The sequence below is a fragment of the Diceros bicornis genome, chromosome 22 (assembly GCF_020826845.1).
Source record: "Diceros bicornis minor isolate mBicDic1 chromosome 22, mDicBic1.mat.cur, whole genome shotgun sequence".
NCBI lineage: Eukaryota > Metazoa > Chordata > Mammalia > Perissodactyla > Rhinocerotidae > Diceros > Diceros bicornis.
The window spans coordinates 36344758-36362645 of record NC_080761.1 but is presented as its reverse complement, the minus strand read 5'-3'; the positions used below and the strand labels follow the sequence as shown (position 1 = coordinate 36362645).

Sequence of the window (17888 nt, the reverse complement as noted above, 5' to 3'; positions counted from 1 at the left end):
ACATTGTGCAATGCTTTGGATCATGCATTAATTTTGTGCAAAATATCACCATCTTGTGGACTTTTGAGATATTGGTAGTAAAGTTCTTCACGCTGGTTGCATTTTCACAACTATTTTTGTCTTTTTTTTCCATTTTTGTTTGACAGCAGCTATTTGGAGCTACATTCTGTTTTTATTTTGTAATTGTTGAGGTGGTGAGAAGATTAAGAAATTTTTTCTTACTATTTTGAGGAAGTGTTATTTTATAACATTAAAACTGTTTTGTTGCAGGATTCCTGTTTTACAGATAGTGCTCCATTGACCTCTAGGGTTTCACTAAAGTCATTACAGGGACAGGGAATAGAGTGAATGATTCCATTTTTTTTGACTTTATATATTGGTATTCTATATAAGAATTATTTGGTAAGAGGACTCTTGTTTTTTTAAAAACTTGACCAAACTTGTCATTAGATAAAATCATATATTCATTCTTTTTAAATTGATATACACAGATCCTTGCTAAAAGCAGTATGGAGTTATGACTGATTAAAAAATTATTAAACAAGCATGTAAATAAGGAAGGGCATCAGATGTTGCCTTTGATATTCTGTGACTTTGTTAGTAGGCTCAAATTCTCTCTCTGTATATGTAGGTATAGGCTGTGTTGGAGAGGACTTTGCTGGCTAAATTGAGGTGCTAAGAAGCTGGGAGTTTTGAGTTGTTCCAACTAACATTTCTCTTGTATAATTAGTCCTATTAATTGTGGTGTCTACACTGCACATTATGAGGATGTTGAATCTCTCCTTGAGATAACACATAAGGAGTTTGCTGCTGTTGCACCCAGTTCCACTGCACTTTTGTCTGTGGTACCATTGGGTCTGAAGCCACATCTTAATTCTCTTCCTGTGATAATGAGGGACCAGAGCTGGCTGGGGCTCTGATTTAGGCTTCAGTGACCTTGTCTCATATGTATGATAAGTGTAATTATATTAAACAGAAACTGCCCCTTTGAAGGCTTGGGGTTTTCATGTTTCAGTGTTTCAATACCAGCTTCTGAGTATCTTCCCACTACGAAGTGCCATGCAGTGTAATTTTGGGGAAATAGGTACCATTATTGCCATATTGAAGATACTGAGAAATTTGAACCGAAGTCTAGCTTTAAAAGCCCGTGATTATTCCATTATAGCAGTATCTTCTGTGCTAGTACTATGTCTGACATTTGGGTAAGGAATATATTTTTAAATTCAAGTCATCAAGTTTTGAAAATAAAAGAAAGACGTGTTTTTTTTTCCCCCTACATATTTGAATTTTATTACTATTAAATAGACAAAATCGTATAATTTGGGTTTTTTTTAGAGTTTTTAAACAGTTGAGCAATAAAAATCTATTACAGGTGAAAACTTGCAGCCTGAATTCTGTGCATTTTAAGAATTTTTTTGTGGAATCTCAAAGTTGAGATTTTTCTCCTTTTAAATACCCTGAGAGTAAATAACATGTTCATTCACTTTAGACTAATTTTTGTCTTTGAGGTTTAAAGAATATAAAATTTGAACATAGTTAAAAAAAACTTCTCATACAGACCACTACTAATAGTTTATGGTTTAAAATTTCAGGAAATTTCCATGTATCTATATTTAAATGGGATCATATTATATTTGTTTATACCTTTTTATTTTTTATTTTACTTAGAACTATAGCTGGGAGGCGTAGTCATATCAGCACATATAGATCTATTGTAATATATTTAAGCAGCCCTTATTCATGGACAGTTATGTTGTTCAGAGTTGTTTGCTATTACAAACAAATGCATTACTTTATATGTCTTATGGACTGAGACGTGAAACATTTGATTTTGCTGTAGTAGTAGTATTTAGATTTGAATTTTACTTATTTTATTACTCAGCACTGGATCTCATATGCCACTATTTTCTTAATTTGAATTTTAAACCTGATCAATTTCTCAGTCATGTAGAGCGTTTTGAGTAAATTTTACAGGAATAGAACGTGTTAGTGGACCTTCCGAACCTTTTCTTTCTGAGAACCTCTTCTTTTGCCTTTGCACACTGACACTTTGGCTGGGGATAACAGAGAACATTGCACAAGGAAGACTTAGGGAGGATAATCCTCAACAACTTTTAAAATTTTGTCATCAACTGTCTGTTTTAATTTTCAATAAGGATCTTCCCTTTCCCCTGCAAGAAATCTTAGGTAACCCCCATGACTTACATTATTCCCAGAGAGTAAAATGTCCTATGGCCAATCAGAATTGCCAGACACAGCCCCAATTTAGTAATTAAATATTCCCCATCCTAATTAAGTATTTCCCATCCTAAATAAAAATTTAATTTCAAAACTACACCCTGGCCTAGTAGAAGCCTGCATAAACTCATGGCTGCTCATGAATAGAGCATGTACTCTCCAGTCTGTCCTTTCCTACCTGGCTTTTCTTTTCCTCCCTCACCTTCTTATTGTGATTTCTGACCCTACCAGTGTAAAAGATAAGAGAAGGGAGAAAAGGAAGGACGATGAGACATTTCATCCTTGAGTGGTACTGCTGTAAGATGGCTTTGTGCTGAGTGAGCCTTGTGTGTTTAGAACTAACTGTCTCTTAGGGTTCCTTCTTGGGTTCTTGGGAGATACTAGTGGAGATATTTCACTTAATTTTCCATGACAGATGGTGGATTTTTCATCTGACTGACTCTTCTTCCTTTTGGCCCGTGGTTTCTCAGCAATCTACTCCATAGATTCTCTCTTTGGGTACTGTTATTCCCTAGGGGTACTCTTGAGTAGGTTTCAAAATGAATTGGGCCTAACGTGCTCATGTGTGTGGCCGTTTTCTGGTCTATGCCCAAAGTCAGGTTGTTGAGGAATTCCCAGTGTAACAGGAATTTACCTTGCTCTACTGTCAAGGCAACTCTCTTATCCTCCCAATCGAGTTTAGACACAGTCCACTGCATCCTCCTCTACGACAGGTGACACAGCTCTTCTGACTTGAGGTGAAGGGCAAAACAACTAAGTGGGTGGGGTGGGGACTTGCGTCTCTCTTCTCTTTCTACAAAAACAAAACAAACCTCCTCTTAAATTGTTCCTAACCTTTAACGACCCAGCCCTTTTATGTCCTATATCTGTACAGATTGTGGTTCTTGACCACTTAGTTTAAATTTCTGCATCATGGCCCCTCTCACAACTGACTTTGGTATAGGATATAAATAATCATAGCATCTCAACCATAACTTCCGTTTTCACATATGTTACACTGAGTATAAAACTCTTGGTTTGTAATTTCTTTACCGCAAATTCTCTGGATAAGCTGCTCACTCTGTTGCCTAGATGCTGGTAGATTTTTTTCTTTTGATCTTTGAAATCCTAGAATTTTACCAGGATATGTCCAGGTGTTAGTTTTTTTTTTTTTTTTTTCCATTTATTTTCTGGTTTTTCATGTACCTCTTTGATTTGTAGACTCAGGTGAGTTTCCCTACCTCCTAATCATTTCTTTGATTATATTTTTTCTCATTTATTCTTTTCTCCTTGTAATTCTTTTCACAATTATATTAGATTTCTTAAATCAGCTTTGTGTCTTCAGTCTCATTTCTCAAATCATTTTTATATGTTTATCCTTTTCTTCTGAAATATGGAAAAATTGCATGTTCTTGTCTTCCATTTCTTGACTTCGTTTTTGTAATATTTAAAATCATGCTGACTGTCTTCATTGTAGCAGTTCCCTTTTTCTTTTTTGGTAGATTATTTGTTTCTTTTTTGTGGCTATAATCCCTATTCCCATAAATACAATGAAATATGAATCCCTTTGAAGAGAAGTTTCAGAAAATATCTTTTTTTCCTGTTAACTGCAGTAACAGTTTCGTAGGAAGATGTTTGTATTGATGCTGTGGTACAAGCACCTTCTTTTGGACTGTGGTATTTTGTTCTATATCTTGTAACCTTTGATTATTCTCAGTAAGAACTGTGCTTGTGCAAAGGGCAGTTGAGATGAGTTCTGTTGAAGATTGTATAGGTTTTGTCCAGATGAGTCAGGAATTGACCAAGAAGGAAGGGGAAAGTTTAAATTTACTCAACTTCACTTAATTAATTTGTAGAGTAATAGAATAGAGAGGAGACCACTGCTAGAGCATCACAATGGGGAACGTTGCCCTTGTGTACTGGAGATTGTTTTCTTTGTGGTGTAGCCAGGAGTTAGTTGGGATTGTGTGTTTATGTGTGTGTGTGCACAGTGTGATTTCATTACATATATGTAGTTCCGCGTTGCTGCGTGCTCCCAGCCTGGTGTGCCCTTTAGCACTGTGTATTTCTTGGAATCACTGGTTAGGATCCACATGTGCCATCTGACTGCCTCCTTTTAATGAGGGGCTGTTGTTGGGTTTTTACTGAAGTTTCTTCTTACAGACCAGACAAGCTATTCCCTCACATATGGGGATTCAGCTGGCCTGCCTTCAATCTGGTCAAGTCCAGACCATTCCAGTAGAAGTTCCTTCAAGTTACTGGAGTAGGGACTTTTATTCTTCCTTGGTTTGCAGTTTTCTTGCAGTCTTTTCTCTGTTGTTATATTTGTAGTAGTTTTTCCAAAAAGAAATCAACAAGGTGGAGGTAGGAGGAAAGGGCAGCGAGTTAGACACCTTTGTTCAAGTTGCTGTCTACCTCAGAAGTGTCATACAAGGTTTAAGGAACCCGCAGAGTATAAGATTATCATCTAGATCAGGGATCTCTAGATCTTTTATTGAATATCTTCATCAGAAAAAAAAAAAAATTACTTCTTTCTACCTCCTCCTCTTTCCTAATCTTTATATATTCATATATGATATATACTGTTTTATGTATGTATTATATATGTTTTATATATTTATATGTAATTAATATGTACATTATGTATGTGTGTGTATATATAAATGAAACAAATGAGATTTTAAAATATGTTTAATTAGAAGTTTTATTATATTTTTTCGGAAGCCTCTGTAGTAAAGGTGCTTCATTTTGGAGACCACTGATCTAGGTCTTATTGTAATTCTCATTCGTTTAGTAAATATTTTGAGTGCCCAATGTGGCTAGCACTGTGCTTAGAAAAGCATGACACTTACACAGCCTTTTAATAGCCATTTCACAATTCAAAAGGAATATCAATGACTTTGAATTTCAACATTAAATTTGTTTCACTTTTCCAAACTGTTTTCATTGTTATTTTATGGATTTTTAAAAATAAGATGTTATAATCTACATTTATTTATTTCAAAAGGTAATTTACAAATAAATATTTGACACGTGAGCCAATGGCTCTGTATTCCCATTTGGGATGAAGATCTACTGTGCAGGCAGCACTGTGTTTTGGTAATACAGAGAACCTGTCCTCTTGGAGCATGTACAGTCATGTCTTGCACAGTGAGTTTCAGTCAGCAACAGATGGCATATATGACGGTGGTCCCATAAGATTAGTACCATGTAGCCTAGGTGTGTAATAGGTTATACCATCTATGTTTGTGTAATTTCAATCTATGATGTTTACACCATGACAAAATCGCTTAATGACACATTTCTCAGAACGTATCCCCATTGTTAAGCGACATATGACTATAGGCATAAACTAAATAATGACAGAAAATGTAAAATTAAACTTCTGATAAATGCTGTGAACGAGAAATGGTAACAGGGGTCTTTGCCTATAGTCAGGGACATCGAGATAGCTTATGTGGAAGTAACTATTGAACTGAGATATAAAGCGATTATAGGTGTTTCCTAAGTGAACAGATGAGAAAGAGCATGGGCTGGAGTGGGCTGTCCACAGAGTCTTGGCTGAGGGAACAGAACTTGTGGAGACCTCCTGGCTGAAGGGAACACTACAGGTCAGAAGGATAGAAATGAGCCCTCTGGAGCTGGAGGGGGCAGAGTAATAGGCAGGAACATGCAGGATGAGGTTGGTGATGGGAGGTGGGGACAGGTGACACGAGCCATTCTAAGTCAAGTTGAGAATTCAGAACACTGTCCCAACGGTGTTCTGTGGAAGGCAGGTTTGGGATGATATGGTCATACATGTAGTTGGAAAGATCGCAGAGGCATTTTCAAATATTTTGTCATTCGTGACCTAGAAAAAGGGAAAATCACATATATTTTTTGAAGAGGCAAAGAAATAAAAAGAAAGGTAGTTTTGTCATCTTTCTTTTTTTTCAAAGCCACTATAAATATGCTTTTGGAATATGTTAGCGCTCTGAGTAACCACTTTGATCCCTGTCTTAACATACCTTTATATCCTGCATAGTACTGATTTCCAAACTTGTCTGTATGTAAGGATCACCTGAGGAATAGAAAAGAATATTTTAAAAGGTATATAAGCCTGGGCCCCATCCTAGAACTGTTAGCTCATAATTTCTAGAAGTGAGACCCCATAATCTGTATTAAACAAAACAAACAAGACCCTCCCAAGTGATTCTAGTGCATCTAAGCTAGTGCTGGTCCCCAAACAGGTGTTAGGGTATTATTGCCCATTCCCCAATTTGGGGAATACTCATTCCCCATTCTTTTCACACTAACGAGCAGTAAATATGCATTTCGTGAGTTGGTAATACAAATATCTATGTATTTTTCTTATCACAGGTGGATGGCACAAACCTTCAGGGTTTTACCAATCAGCAAGCAGTAGAGGTGTTGCGACACACAGGGCAAACTGTGCACCTGACACTAATGAGGAGAGGAACAAAGCAGGAAGCCGAGCTCATGGCACAGGAGGATGTCACAAAAGACACAACCTTGACTCCTGTTAATGCCAGCATAAGCAAGGGTAATGCCGGATTAATCTGATGATATCCAGTTAGATTCTTAAATCATTTAGATTTTTTTCTAATTCTGAAATAATCTATTTAAAGAATGATTTTCACTCTTAACTATTGATTATGAATGAATAATCAAAGTAAAAAGTGAGTAAAAGATAAGTAAAAAGGAAATTTAATAAAGTTGGGATTAACTGGAAGCAGCAGTGTGTCCATTAACTATGGAATGGGTTTCGAAATAAAGCAGATTTCTTTCTATCCTATTCATTTGGTTACCATTTGTCAGTCGGGGGACATGCTGAGACATTTACCTTTCTGTCTCTGCCTTACTTTTGGATGTCATTGTCATGTTTTCTCGTTAGGGGCACTCTGTGCTGCCTGGATTATTTATGTGAGCCCCATGATTTCTGTAAATGCCTAGCTTTTCCTTGAAGGAATTGACTTTAATTCCACATTTAGAAATTCATAAGTTGTTTGTCATTCGTAAGCTGTTTGTACACTAGTATCTCTTACAATACTGAAATCCCCATGTTGCTCACTGATGTAAGAGTTTGTTGGTAGAAGTCAAGCTGTTGACTTGAAAATGCTGTTTTATTTCTCAAAGTGTCGATCATTCTGGTATTCTTGCCGTGTACACCTTATTGCAGTACTAGGAGACGGGGAAGCAAATCACAAGAGAGGTTTATTACTTCTTTGTCCTGTCAACAGGAGAACTTTCCTTTAAGTACATGTGGTTATTGAAAAGTTTACCTACGAAAAACAAATTTTCATCTAGGGGTTCAAATAAATACAGTGGGGTTAGAAAAATTCAAGTGCTTGATTATTTTAAAGACTTAACTACTAAACTATTCTTATCTTTAAGAAAATTATGAAAAAGATGAAGATTCTTTATCTTTGAGGAGAAACACCAGCATATTACCAATTGAAGAAGAAGGTAAACATCTGAGGCCAGGGTATTATGGTCTTTATTATTTTTTATAGAAATGATGTTTATAAATGTGAGTAAGCCTCTTTGGATATATTGTAAATTACCAAGAAACATCTTTCAAAAAAGAGATGCTTGTAAATCCTTATTTATAGATTTGATTAATTGCTCTGGTAGATTAAAATAGTTCATTTATAGCTGGCGTATTTTCTTGCTGAGTCAGTCTTTTCTTTCTTCTACATTTTTTTAACCAGAGCCCTTTAGGACTTAATCAGTTACATACATGGTTTTATTTCAATCCCCTTGTTTCTGTATAGCCACCATATCTCTATCTTATCAAGCAAGCAATGATAAAATTGTAAAGTATTTTTAAAATAAACACAAGGGAATCTTTAAAGCATAAGCTTTTAGGAATGAAACTCTTCGATTTTGGGAGGCTTTTTCTTCTCAATTTTTCAAAAGTTCTAAATTTTAATATTAGGAAGTTGGTTTGGAAAGGAATTATACAGAGAAATTATTAAACCTTTCTGAAATTTCTTTCACAATAAACCTAGAATCCATCAAGCTGTTTAAAATTTTTTTGACCAGCATTGTTTTAATATATAGTTATGCCAGAATGTTACCGTGGTCTTTTTAGGCTGAGTGCTGTGTGCTTCCCTTACCTGTCAGACAACTTTAGGTACTTTGGTAACTGAAATTCACTGAACAGAGTCCAAGACTGGTCTTCCTTCATGCGAATTCTGCCCTTCACTAAATAATTATTTTGAAGCTTTGTAGTTCTTTAAAAATATCTACTCCTTCATTATGTAAGTTTTTTTTTCTGCTGATGATTTACTTTTATTATTTTAAAGGAATATCTGTGTTTGCGTTGATATCCCGAGAGTGAGATGTATAGGACTCGCAAGTGTTAATCGCATTCTGCCATTTTTACACTAATAGGTGAAGACATTATTTAGGCTAAAGTGATTATCAAGAGTAGCAGGAAAGGATAAAAGTGTTTCAAAGCACAAAACTTGAGATAGTAAGTGGGGATGGGTGTGGGAGATCGTCTTGGAGGCTCAGACCATCTATTTTGCTTTGGTGAATGTGCATATGTGTGTGGGAGGATGGGTGGGAGAGGCTCTAGACTTAGAATCAGGAGTCCCAAATTCTTTTTTAAACAAAATAAGCTAAGAAAAAACTTCTAAATGCTTCTGATGCATCTGCGGTAGTGCTGGTCCTTAGACGCGGGATAAGATATCTTGGCCTCTTCCACAGAAATTTAACTCATTGTGTGTGCCTGGACAAGTCATTTGACTGCTCAGTAAGATCAGAAGACTGGACTTTATGATTTTTTAACTATGCCTGAAATCTGGTCTTGGGGCAGTTGGGAGAGGGGAGAATGGAGGGTTGCGTGACTGTGGGTTGGTTGTATGAATGCAGATTTCAGGCTGCTTTTATCAGCAGCTTACAGATGCCCCACTTTCTCCATTCAGAATCTCACCTTGCTTGAATCACTGCCCACTTGGGTAAACACAACAGAATCAGAGAAAAGGTGGTATGGGAGGAGGTAGGACTCTGAGCTGACCTCTTTCTAACCTCATCAGATTGAAAGGTTCTCTGTAATCTGTGTTCACCCCTGCATAGTTATCCCTCTCTGGACTGAATTTAATTTTGAAGAGAAAACACTTATTTTGGGGGGATAGTTTCAAAATTTTTTCTAAATTATAGTTTATTGTTTCCAGTTTCTCAAGGAGAATTACAAAATTTAATTAAATTATTAAAATACGTAGAGAAATAACAGTAACTCATGTATTGGGTGAAGAGTCAGACTTGGTATGGCAGACAGGTTCTGATGACAGTGTTCCTGGTACAGAATGTTAAGATATGGAGATTTTTGTAGCTATGTCGACTATTGTGTTGACTATTAATTGTGTTGACTATTTCAGAGTATCCCTTGCTGTCAGCTGAGACAGAAGAAATAGAAGATGCACAACAACAGGAAGCTGCCCTGCTGACCAAGTGGCAAAGCATTATGGGAATTAATTATGAAATAGTGGTAGGTTAGCTTACCTTCCCCCTAGCTTCCTAACTTGTAACTGTATTTGATCAGAAAGTTCATGACAATAATAAAAATGATCATCATGAAGAGTCCTAGAGAAGTAGCAAATGCCCCGGCCTTTTTTCTGAAGATCTAAAAATTCAGGTTGGAAAAAGTTGGGTAGTAACCAAGGAACTGACATAAATGGGATGGAAGTTTTAGAACTCACAAGTCATCAATATTTTAATATTTCTGGCAATAGTATATATTATATAGACACAAGAAAGGGTTTTTCTGATTCTTAAACCTGAGATTTATAGAAAGAATTGGAATAGAATGACAGAATTTACTTAAAGATAAAACAAAAAATCATCATGACCTATATACAAAATTGTAAAAGGATTTTTTCCCGCTCTTTCTTTATCACTCTTACGTATTTACTTTCCCTAAGAGGTGTCATTCTTCATGCTTTTTTCATATCACTTATGCCATCGTGAAAGTTTTACGTTTATGAACAGTTTGCATACCTAGTATAGAATTTAATTTAGGATCTGCTATCCTGAAAAGGAATTTAACAAAGGTGACACAAATGGTCAATCTTGAGATGCATACTTGCAAATGTCAGGGATTTCAAAAGGAAAAATAAAATACTGGGTTAGGTAGAAATTTTCGTATTGCTTATAATATTCTGGTAACTCTAGATTAGAAGAGATAAAAGACAACAGATGCCACATAACAATAATAACTAGCGTTTATTAAACACTTTGTGCCCAGCGGTATTCTTAGTGTTTCATTTAATCCTCATGACAATGATCTTTTTCTTTAAATACTCAAAATGGTTAACAGTCAAATAAAAAGTAAGTACAGCTGTTATTACCATTTTTAATTGAGTCAAGGGAAAATGTAAGGTGCTGCTTAGCTGTGGGTAGTTTACCATGGGAAGAAGGGTTGGAAGACCCGTTCTGTGGGGCCAACATGGCTCACGTGCTTAACTGAGACTGCTCCTCGTCAGCTGGCAACTGAATAGTGAAGGGAGCCCTTTGACTAGCTGCTTTGTCAAGAGGTCAGACCTGAGACTGTGAACTTTATTAACGACCCTTTGTGCACATCATCTCTTGGTGGCACCCCTAGTCATCTCTCAAGGGCAGAAATGTTCTGTAAGTAAGAAAGAACTAAGCTATTTATTGGCCCTCATCAAATGAAAGTAAGTAAGACATAGATATGACTTTAAATTGTTTGCGATGTGGTTACACAGCATAAATGTAGTCACAGGAGGAGTGGTGAGGTAGAGAGAAGGATTGGTGGGCATTCTCAGTGGGGACCTGGAGGGCTTCTCAGAGGAAGTGATATCTAAATTGGGTTTTAAGAAGTGAGAGGGATTTTATTTATCCTTAAATTTCAAAGTCAGATGATGAGGCTTCTGCTAATAACCCTGCACATATTATCATCAAGATTGAAAGAGATCTTTTTTAATTAAACAGTATTTTTCTCAGTCCTTCTATCCCTTAGTAACTGTAAATAAAGGAGATGCAGTAGATCATCTTTAGTACACCTTCTGATTTTAATATATATTTTTTTTGGTGAGAAAGATTCACTCTGAGCTAACATCTGTTGCCAATCTTCCTCTTTTTTTGCTTGAGGAAGATTGTCCCTGAGCTAACATCTGTGCCAATCTTCCTCTATTTTGTATGTGGGTTGCCACCACAACATGGCTTGACAAGTGGTGTAGGTCCGTGCCTGGGATCTGAACCTGCAAACCTGGGCTGCTAAAGTGGTGCACGCCAGACTTGACCACTACGCCATGGGGCCAGCCCCTGATTTTAATATTCTAATGATTGGATTCTTTGTGAAAAGGATGATTTCCTAACATTCTTCATTATTTAGTGTAACAGTAGGAAATAGGAAGTTCATTCTCCTGTTTTAAGCTTTGATTCACTTTTAAAGACCAGCGTTGTCCCTAGATACAGCATAAGGTCAGGAGTGTGGGCTGTAGGTTCAGACCACTTAGGTCCGAAGCTCTTTACTAGCTGTGTGACTTTGGCTAAGCTAACCTCTCTGAACCTCATTTCCCTAATTTGGGAAACAGGGACAGAAAGTATACCTATTTATGAGAAGCATGTGAGATAATCCATGGACGGGCGTTGGCACAGTTCCTGGTACATAGTAAGTGCTAACTGTTGTCTTTTCTGTACTGTTGTTTGAGTTCAGGCGTGTCATTTTGTGTGAGTTCAGGCGTGGTAGTTTTGACTACCCTCCATCTGTTATCAGCATCCGTAAGCGCTGCAGTGTCTGGGGTGCTTGCACCTGGCTGCTTCCTTTTGGTTAGTGTTGGTTCATGAAACCTGTGGATATCAGTACTCTTTCAAAGGCAAAGCTTTGTAGCTCATAATCTTTTTTTCAAGCTTCTATGAGGAAGTTGACCTTTTTTTGGGTAAGCATAAAATGTAAAAATGAGAAGGAAAAAACAAATGAAAGAATATTAGAATTGTGATGATTTTTCTCCTTTCAGGTGGCGCATGTGAGCAAGTTCAGTGAGAACAGTGGGTTGGGGATAAGTCTGGAAGCAACAGTGGGACATCATTTTATCCGATCTGTTCTACCAGAAGGTCCTGTTGGACACAGTGGGAAGCTTTTCAGTGGAGATGAGCTATTGGAAGTAAGGAGCTATGCCATTTTCCCCTCCTTAAATAAAATTCTGAAAAGGCTGTGGGAGGCTTCATGTGGTGAATAACTAAGTTCTTATTTTAAGTTTCTTCTCCAAAGGGTACTTGAGAGAGAGAGACAAATAAAAATCTACCCAAAGCAAAACTTTCAAATCTGTATGTACGTCGATCTTCAGACCTAATTCCATGCTAAGGTTTTTTTTGTTTTTGTTTTTTTTTAGGTCCAGAGAACTATACAAACATTATTTAAAAATTTTAAGACATTTATTCAATTTTTAGAATAGTAATACATTCACATGTTTCAAAATCACAAAGATATACAGTGAAAAGTCTCTTTCCTGTCCCAATCCACCCAGTTCTCATCATCCGTCATTAGGTAACTACTATTATATTTGGTTCTGTGCAATCTTCCAGATATTTTTAATGAATAAATAAGAAAATTTGAGTATATTTTTTTCCACCACTTTTTATTTTTTTGCTGAGGAAGATTTGCCCTGAGCTAGCATCCGTTGCCAACCTTCCTCTTTTTTTGCTTGAGGAAGATTAACCCTGAGCTAACATCTGTGCCAGTCTTCCTCTATTTTGTACGTGGGTCGGTGCCACAGCATGGCTGACGAGTGGTCTAGGTCCACACCTGGGATCTGAACCTGGGCCGCCAAAGCAGAGCGCGTAAAACTTGAACCACTCTGCTTCAGGGCCAGGCCCTCTCCCACTTTTAAAAACATGCTAACATATGATATGTGCCATTTTCCATTTTGATTTTTTTCACTTAATAATGATATAAAATGTCAGTTTTTAAAATAACCTCCTCCTCTGGGAATGTTTTTATTAACTCTCCCTTTCCAAATTACTACACTGGCGTGTGAAACATGGATGAAAGCTAGTGATTTTTCCGTGAGTTCTCTAGAAGGTCCGATTCCAACAAAGCTCTAAACTTGCATGTATAATTGTTTCAGAGAGTACTGCTATAGGTCTAACTATAGTTCTGAGCACAGCAGAACTATGGTAATCACCATAGTCAAGTTTATATTTAATAAAAAATTATTTTAAAAAGAGTATTCATGTTATGAAATGTTCTTTCTTGGACAACTTATCTTTTTGCACAGGTGAATGGCATAACTTTGCTTGGGGAAAATCACCAAGATGTGGTGAATATTTTAAAGGAACTGCCTATAGAAGTGACAATGGTGTGCTGTCGTCGAACTGTGCCATCCACCACCCAGTCTGAATTGGATAGCCTGGACCTATGTGATATTGAACTAACAGACAAGGTATCAGATTTGTGGATAAGAGACTGATCTGAATATATAATGGAAAGGCTAAATGGCAGTTAAAAAATTTTTAAATCCTTTTTTCTTCTGTTTGGTATTTGATTTCTTCACATAGCCCACGTATTAGTATAGAGCTTGGAGTTAGACAGACCTGGGTTTGAATCAGGCTTGGCATTTTCTAGCTCTGTGACCTTGGGCAAGTCACTTTGTCTCTCTGAATCTCAGTTTTCTCCTCTGCAAAATATAAGTCACGATCCCTGTCTCAGAGTGTTGCTCTGTGGGTTAAATAAGGTAATATAATGATAGTAGATATTATTGCACACTACATGCTCATATAATTTATTCGCAGTATTCCTATGAAATAGATACTCATTCATTGTGCCTATTTAGTGAAGAGAAAATAGGAGTATGTAAATAGTGAGTATATTATACATATATGGTAAAAGATACTTTGGTATAACCTACCCAGCTCAGTGCCTGGCACACGGTTACTGCTCAGTGAGTGGCTAAAATATGGATGGACACATCATTTCTGTGTGTATAGGTCTTATTTGCACACTTATTACAAATTTGAAATGTGAGAAATTCGAGTTCATAATACTGCATGTCAGGTAATACTCGGTGAGATCCAGAAACTCCCGTTTTCCTGTTTGCTTATTCTTTTCCATTCAGATCAAAATGTCAAGAAATAGAGCTCGTCAGCTTTTCTGAGGACTCATAATAGATATCGAAAGTTAAGATTTGGACTTCGCATAATTTGCAGTCTAATCAAGTCTCATTTAAGGTATAATGAGAGATGATGTTAGGATTTGATTTACGTTACACTGAAGACATCAATACAATGGAATAATTTTGAAAACTTTGAAGAGTAAAGTGCATAGTTTAATATTCACTTGGGTGATTAGAATTGGGTAGAATAAGAAACAATTCCAGATTGTGTAGAACTCAAAGTCTAGCACCAGACAGATCCATACACATTTTTCTGTGGTATAAACAGGATTATTACAATAAAGCAGGTGGACATATTTGCATCCATGATCAGATGCTCAGTAATTGATAAAAAGCATAGGTAGTATACAAACTAAAATTTCATCATCAAAAACATGTCTTTCCTAAATTCGATGTGTTCATACAGATGAACAAAGCTGAATTAACCTGGATTCACTTTAATTTATTTTTAATGAAAGAAGCTAACATTTTGAACCCCTATTTCTGTGCCAAATGCCTTATAAATGTTACCTCATTTAATCCTCAAAAATTCTATGAGATGGGTGACTGTGAAGCCCAGGTTAAGAATATTACTCGAGGCAACACAGATAAGAAATCACAAAAGCAGTCTTCGGACCAGGCCAGTCTGACTTCAAATCTTATCTTGCCCCTGTGCGTGTTAATTTATTAATAAAATAATCACGTGCGCGAGACACAGCCTTTTGGAACCCTTGTTTGCATAGAGTATAGAACTTTAACGTATCGCGATTTCCTCCTGAATTTTTCCTGTTTGTCGTAAGAATTCTTTTTCTTTAATATCAGAATAGCTTGACATTTTTTTTCCTGACTACAGAGGTGATTCAGACACCCATGAAAGAAGTGAAAATCACTCACAATCGTGCTGCTAAGATGTAACCATTGTATATATTTATAGAAGATCTTTGAACCATGCATTTTAAAAATCTGTTACAAGTTAGGTATTTCTTTCTCTTTAACAACTTCAAATAATTACTATGTTGATTCGTAAAGGTTTCATGGTAAGCTGTTGCTGCTGTTATATGTGAGTATTTTGTTCTGGACAGATGCTGGGCATCTCCCTTTTCCTTGTGGTGTTGGTATGTGTATCTGCTAATCTAGTGCCTCTGAAATAAGAGCTGTCTGGTCTGTTATCCAGCCTCACATAGATCTAGGTGAGTTCATCGGGTCCTCGGAGACAGAGGATCCTGTGCTGGCAATGACTGACGTGGGCCAGAATGCAGAGGAGGTACAAGGACCTTTGGCCATGTGGGAGGCGGACATTCAGCACATCGAGCTGGAGAAAGGGAGCAAAGGACTTGGTTTTAGCATTTTAGATTATCAGGTAAATATATCCTGCTTTTAGCAATTTTTTTTAAAAAAATGATATACTAAAGGTATATTGTTGATAGCAGAGAAAAAGCAGATAGTATTTTAGAGTCATCAAAGACATTTTATTGTTTCTAGTAAATCTTTCAAAGTAGTAATTTATATGGATTCACTGATCATAAAGCATTTCTTTTAACATTGAATTTGTTGAGCTCGTTTATATTTCAGCTCTTGGAAATTTGAAGAACATGTGGAATATGTTTTAGGAATATTGTAGAAATACTGTTTTTTTTTGTCATTTGGAGAGTATGTCTAAATTATTTTTATTTCCATGCTCTTAAATTGATGGTTCATATTTTAATGGTAAGATAGAAAGTATTAGATATTGATTTCATTTGTCTGAAGTGAATGATAGAGTTATAATTGGGCATATTATAAATTCCATTATTTCTGTCATTTGACTAAACGACTAAATTTATGAATAAGCCTAAATTGGTCAAGTGTGGCCTGCATCCTTACCCTGCATTGTGTTCTGTGCTGAGTAACCGAGGAAATGCTGATAGAGCACAGCTGTTGCTTCCTGGTTAATTAATACCTAACCAGAAACCATCTCCAGTGACTCCCGGGAGCTGTGTTCTTTGTAGGGCCTGATTCTGGAGCCTTGTGCTAATGTTAAGGTTGCTGTGTATCTAGACACTGCATCACCGAATACTATATGGCCTCTTTCTATATTTCTTCATTTCAGAGACAGGCCCTACCTTCAGTACACTCACATCTACTGATGTTCCATGACAGTAACAACCTATTTAACAAATGCTGCTGTTAGTAATTCATATATCGGACATCTAGCTTCAGATGATAGTTATAAAATGGAACAATTTATCAAAAATTAAAAGTATAATATTAAAGTTATCTGTACAATTTAAGAGGTCTACTCAGGAACAGTGGAAAGGGAAGGTGCCATTTTTTAGGGTGAGCTCTTCCTAAACTCTTTACAATGGAGACAACTTGTACCCAGATAATTCGTTATAAGGGTTGTATGAAAATTTTTTTAAGACATTTGAAACAATTACCCATCCATTCCAATTCAAAGTGGACAACCTGTAAAAACATTTTTCAGTGTAAAAAGGAGCTACCTTCTTTTTCCTTTTCTGTGCTGTCAGGATCCAGTTGATCCAGCGAGCACTGTGATCGTAATTCGTTCTTTGGTGCCTGGTGGCATTGCTGAAAAGGATGGACGACTTCTTCCTGGAGATCGACTCATGTTTGTCAATGATGTTAACCTGGAAAACAGTAGTCTTGAAGAAGCTGTGCAGGCGCTGAAGGGTGCTCCATCAGGAACCGTGAGGATAGGAGTTGCCAAGCCTTTACCAGTAAGAATTTGGATTTTTTTCATTTCTTCTATTTGCAAACAAAATGGCTCTTAGGCTTGCTTTTAGCTTCATATGTTCTCATGATTGAAATGTGATTTTTGGTACTTTTCACCAACAGGGCTGTTGGCTCCATGAGTGTAAAGATTTAATTTTGAGTAGTATTTTTTAAAAGAATAAAGGAAAGAAAGCCAGGAAGTTCAGAAGTAAAGTTATGACATATCGCTTTGTGGTTCACTTTTGACCTTTTTTATTTGATAATAAGATCATGATGAATATAGAATCAAATATTTTCAAAGAAACATGCCTTAAAATATCTATACCAGTATAGTGGGGTATTAGAGAAATTAATAGTATTAACAACTAACAGTGGAATCTTTAATCATAATGGAATAAAGTAGAACCTCTGTCAGAGTGAGTCCTGCATTCTGTTGACTCCAGCACATCTGTTGTCTAATTACCACAGAGCAAGAAATTGAACTTTCCAAAGTAGGTTCATTGGCTTGTGGCTCTTCTCCAGGGAAGGATAGCCCTCGTGTCATTAATTACTGCAGTTTTAAAAACAGCTACTGAATTCATGCTACATGATGTCAATATGTTTATTAGCTATAGCGATTGCAACGTAGCACTTATCACTGAATTGCAATTAAATATTAGAGACATTCTTAATATTTGTGGGTTTTTTCAGTGTATAAATATATTTTTAAGTGAAAGGGCAAATATACCTTCTCTTAAGAAATCACAAACACATAGATATATTTGCATAAATGTCAAGTTAAAGATTTGTTGACTTTGTCAAAGAATTTGTTCAGATAGTAAGCTTTGTTAATATATTTAA

The 17888-nt window shown here is 36.4% G+C and overlaps 1 protein-coding gene across 7 annotated transcripts in view; it reads left to right on the top strand.

Moving 5' to 3' along the window:
- Nucleotides 1–17888, top strand: part of MPDZ (multiple PDZ domain crumbs cell polarity complex component) — a 158636-nt gene that overhangs the window by 62159 nt on the left and 78589 nt on the right. For all 7 annotated transcript variants that reach the window (XM_058565797.1, XM_058565802.1, XM_058565803.1 and 4 more), the window contains exons 11-17: nt 6577–6760; nt 7612–7683; nt 9603–9712; nt 12204–12350; nt 13464–13628; nt 15511–15696; nt 16844–17053. In XM_058565797.1, coding sequence (XP_058421780.1) covers nt 6577–6760; nt 7612–7683; nt 9603–9712; nt 12204–12350; nt 13464–13628; nt 15511–15696; nt 16844–17053 — 1074 coding nt within the window. The remainder of the gene's footprint in view (nt 1–6576; nt 6761–7611; nt 7684–9602; nt 9713–12203; nt 12351–13463; nt 13629–15510; nt 15697–16843; nt 17054–17888) is intronic.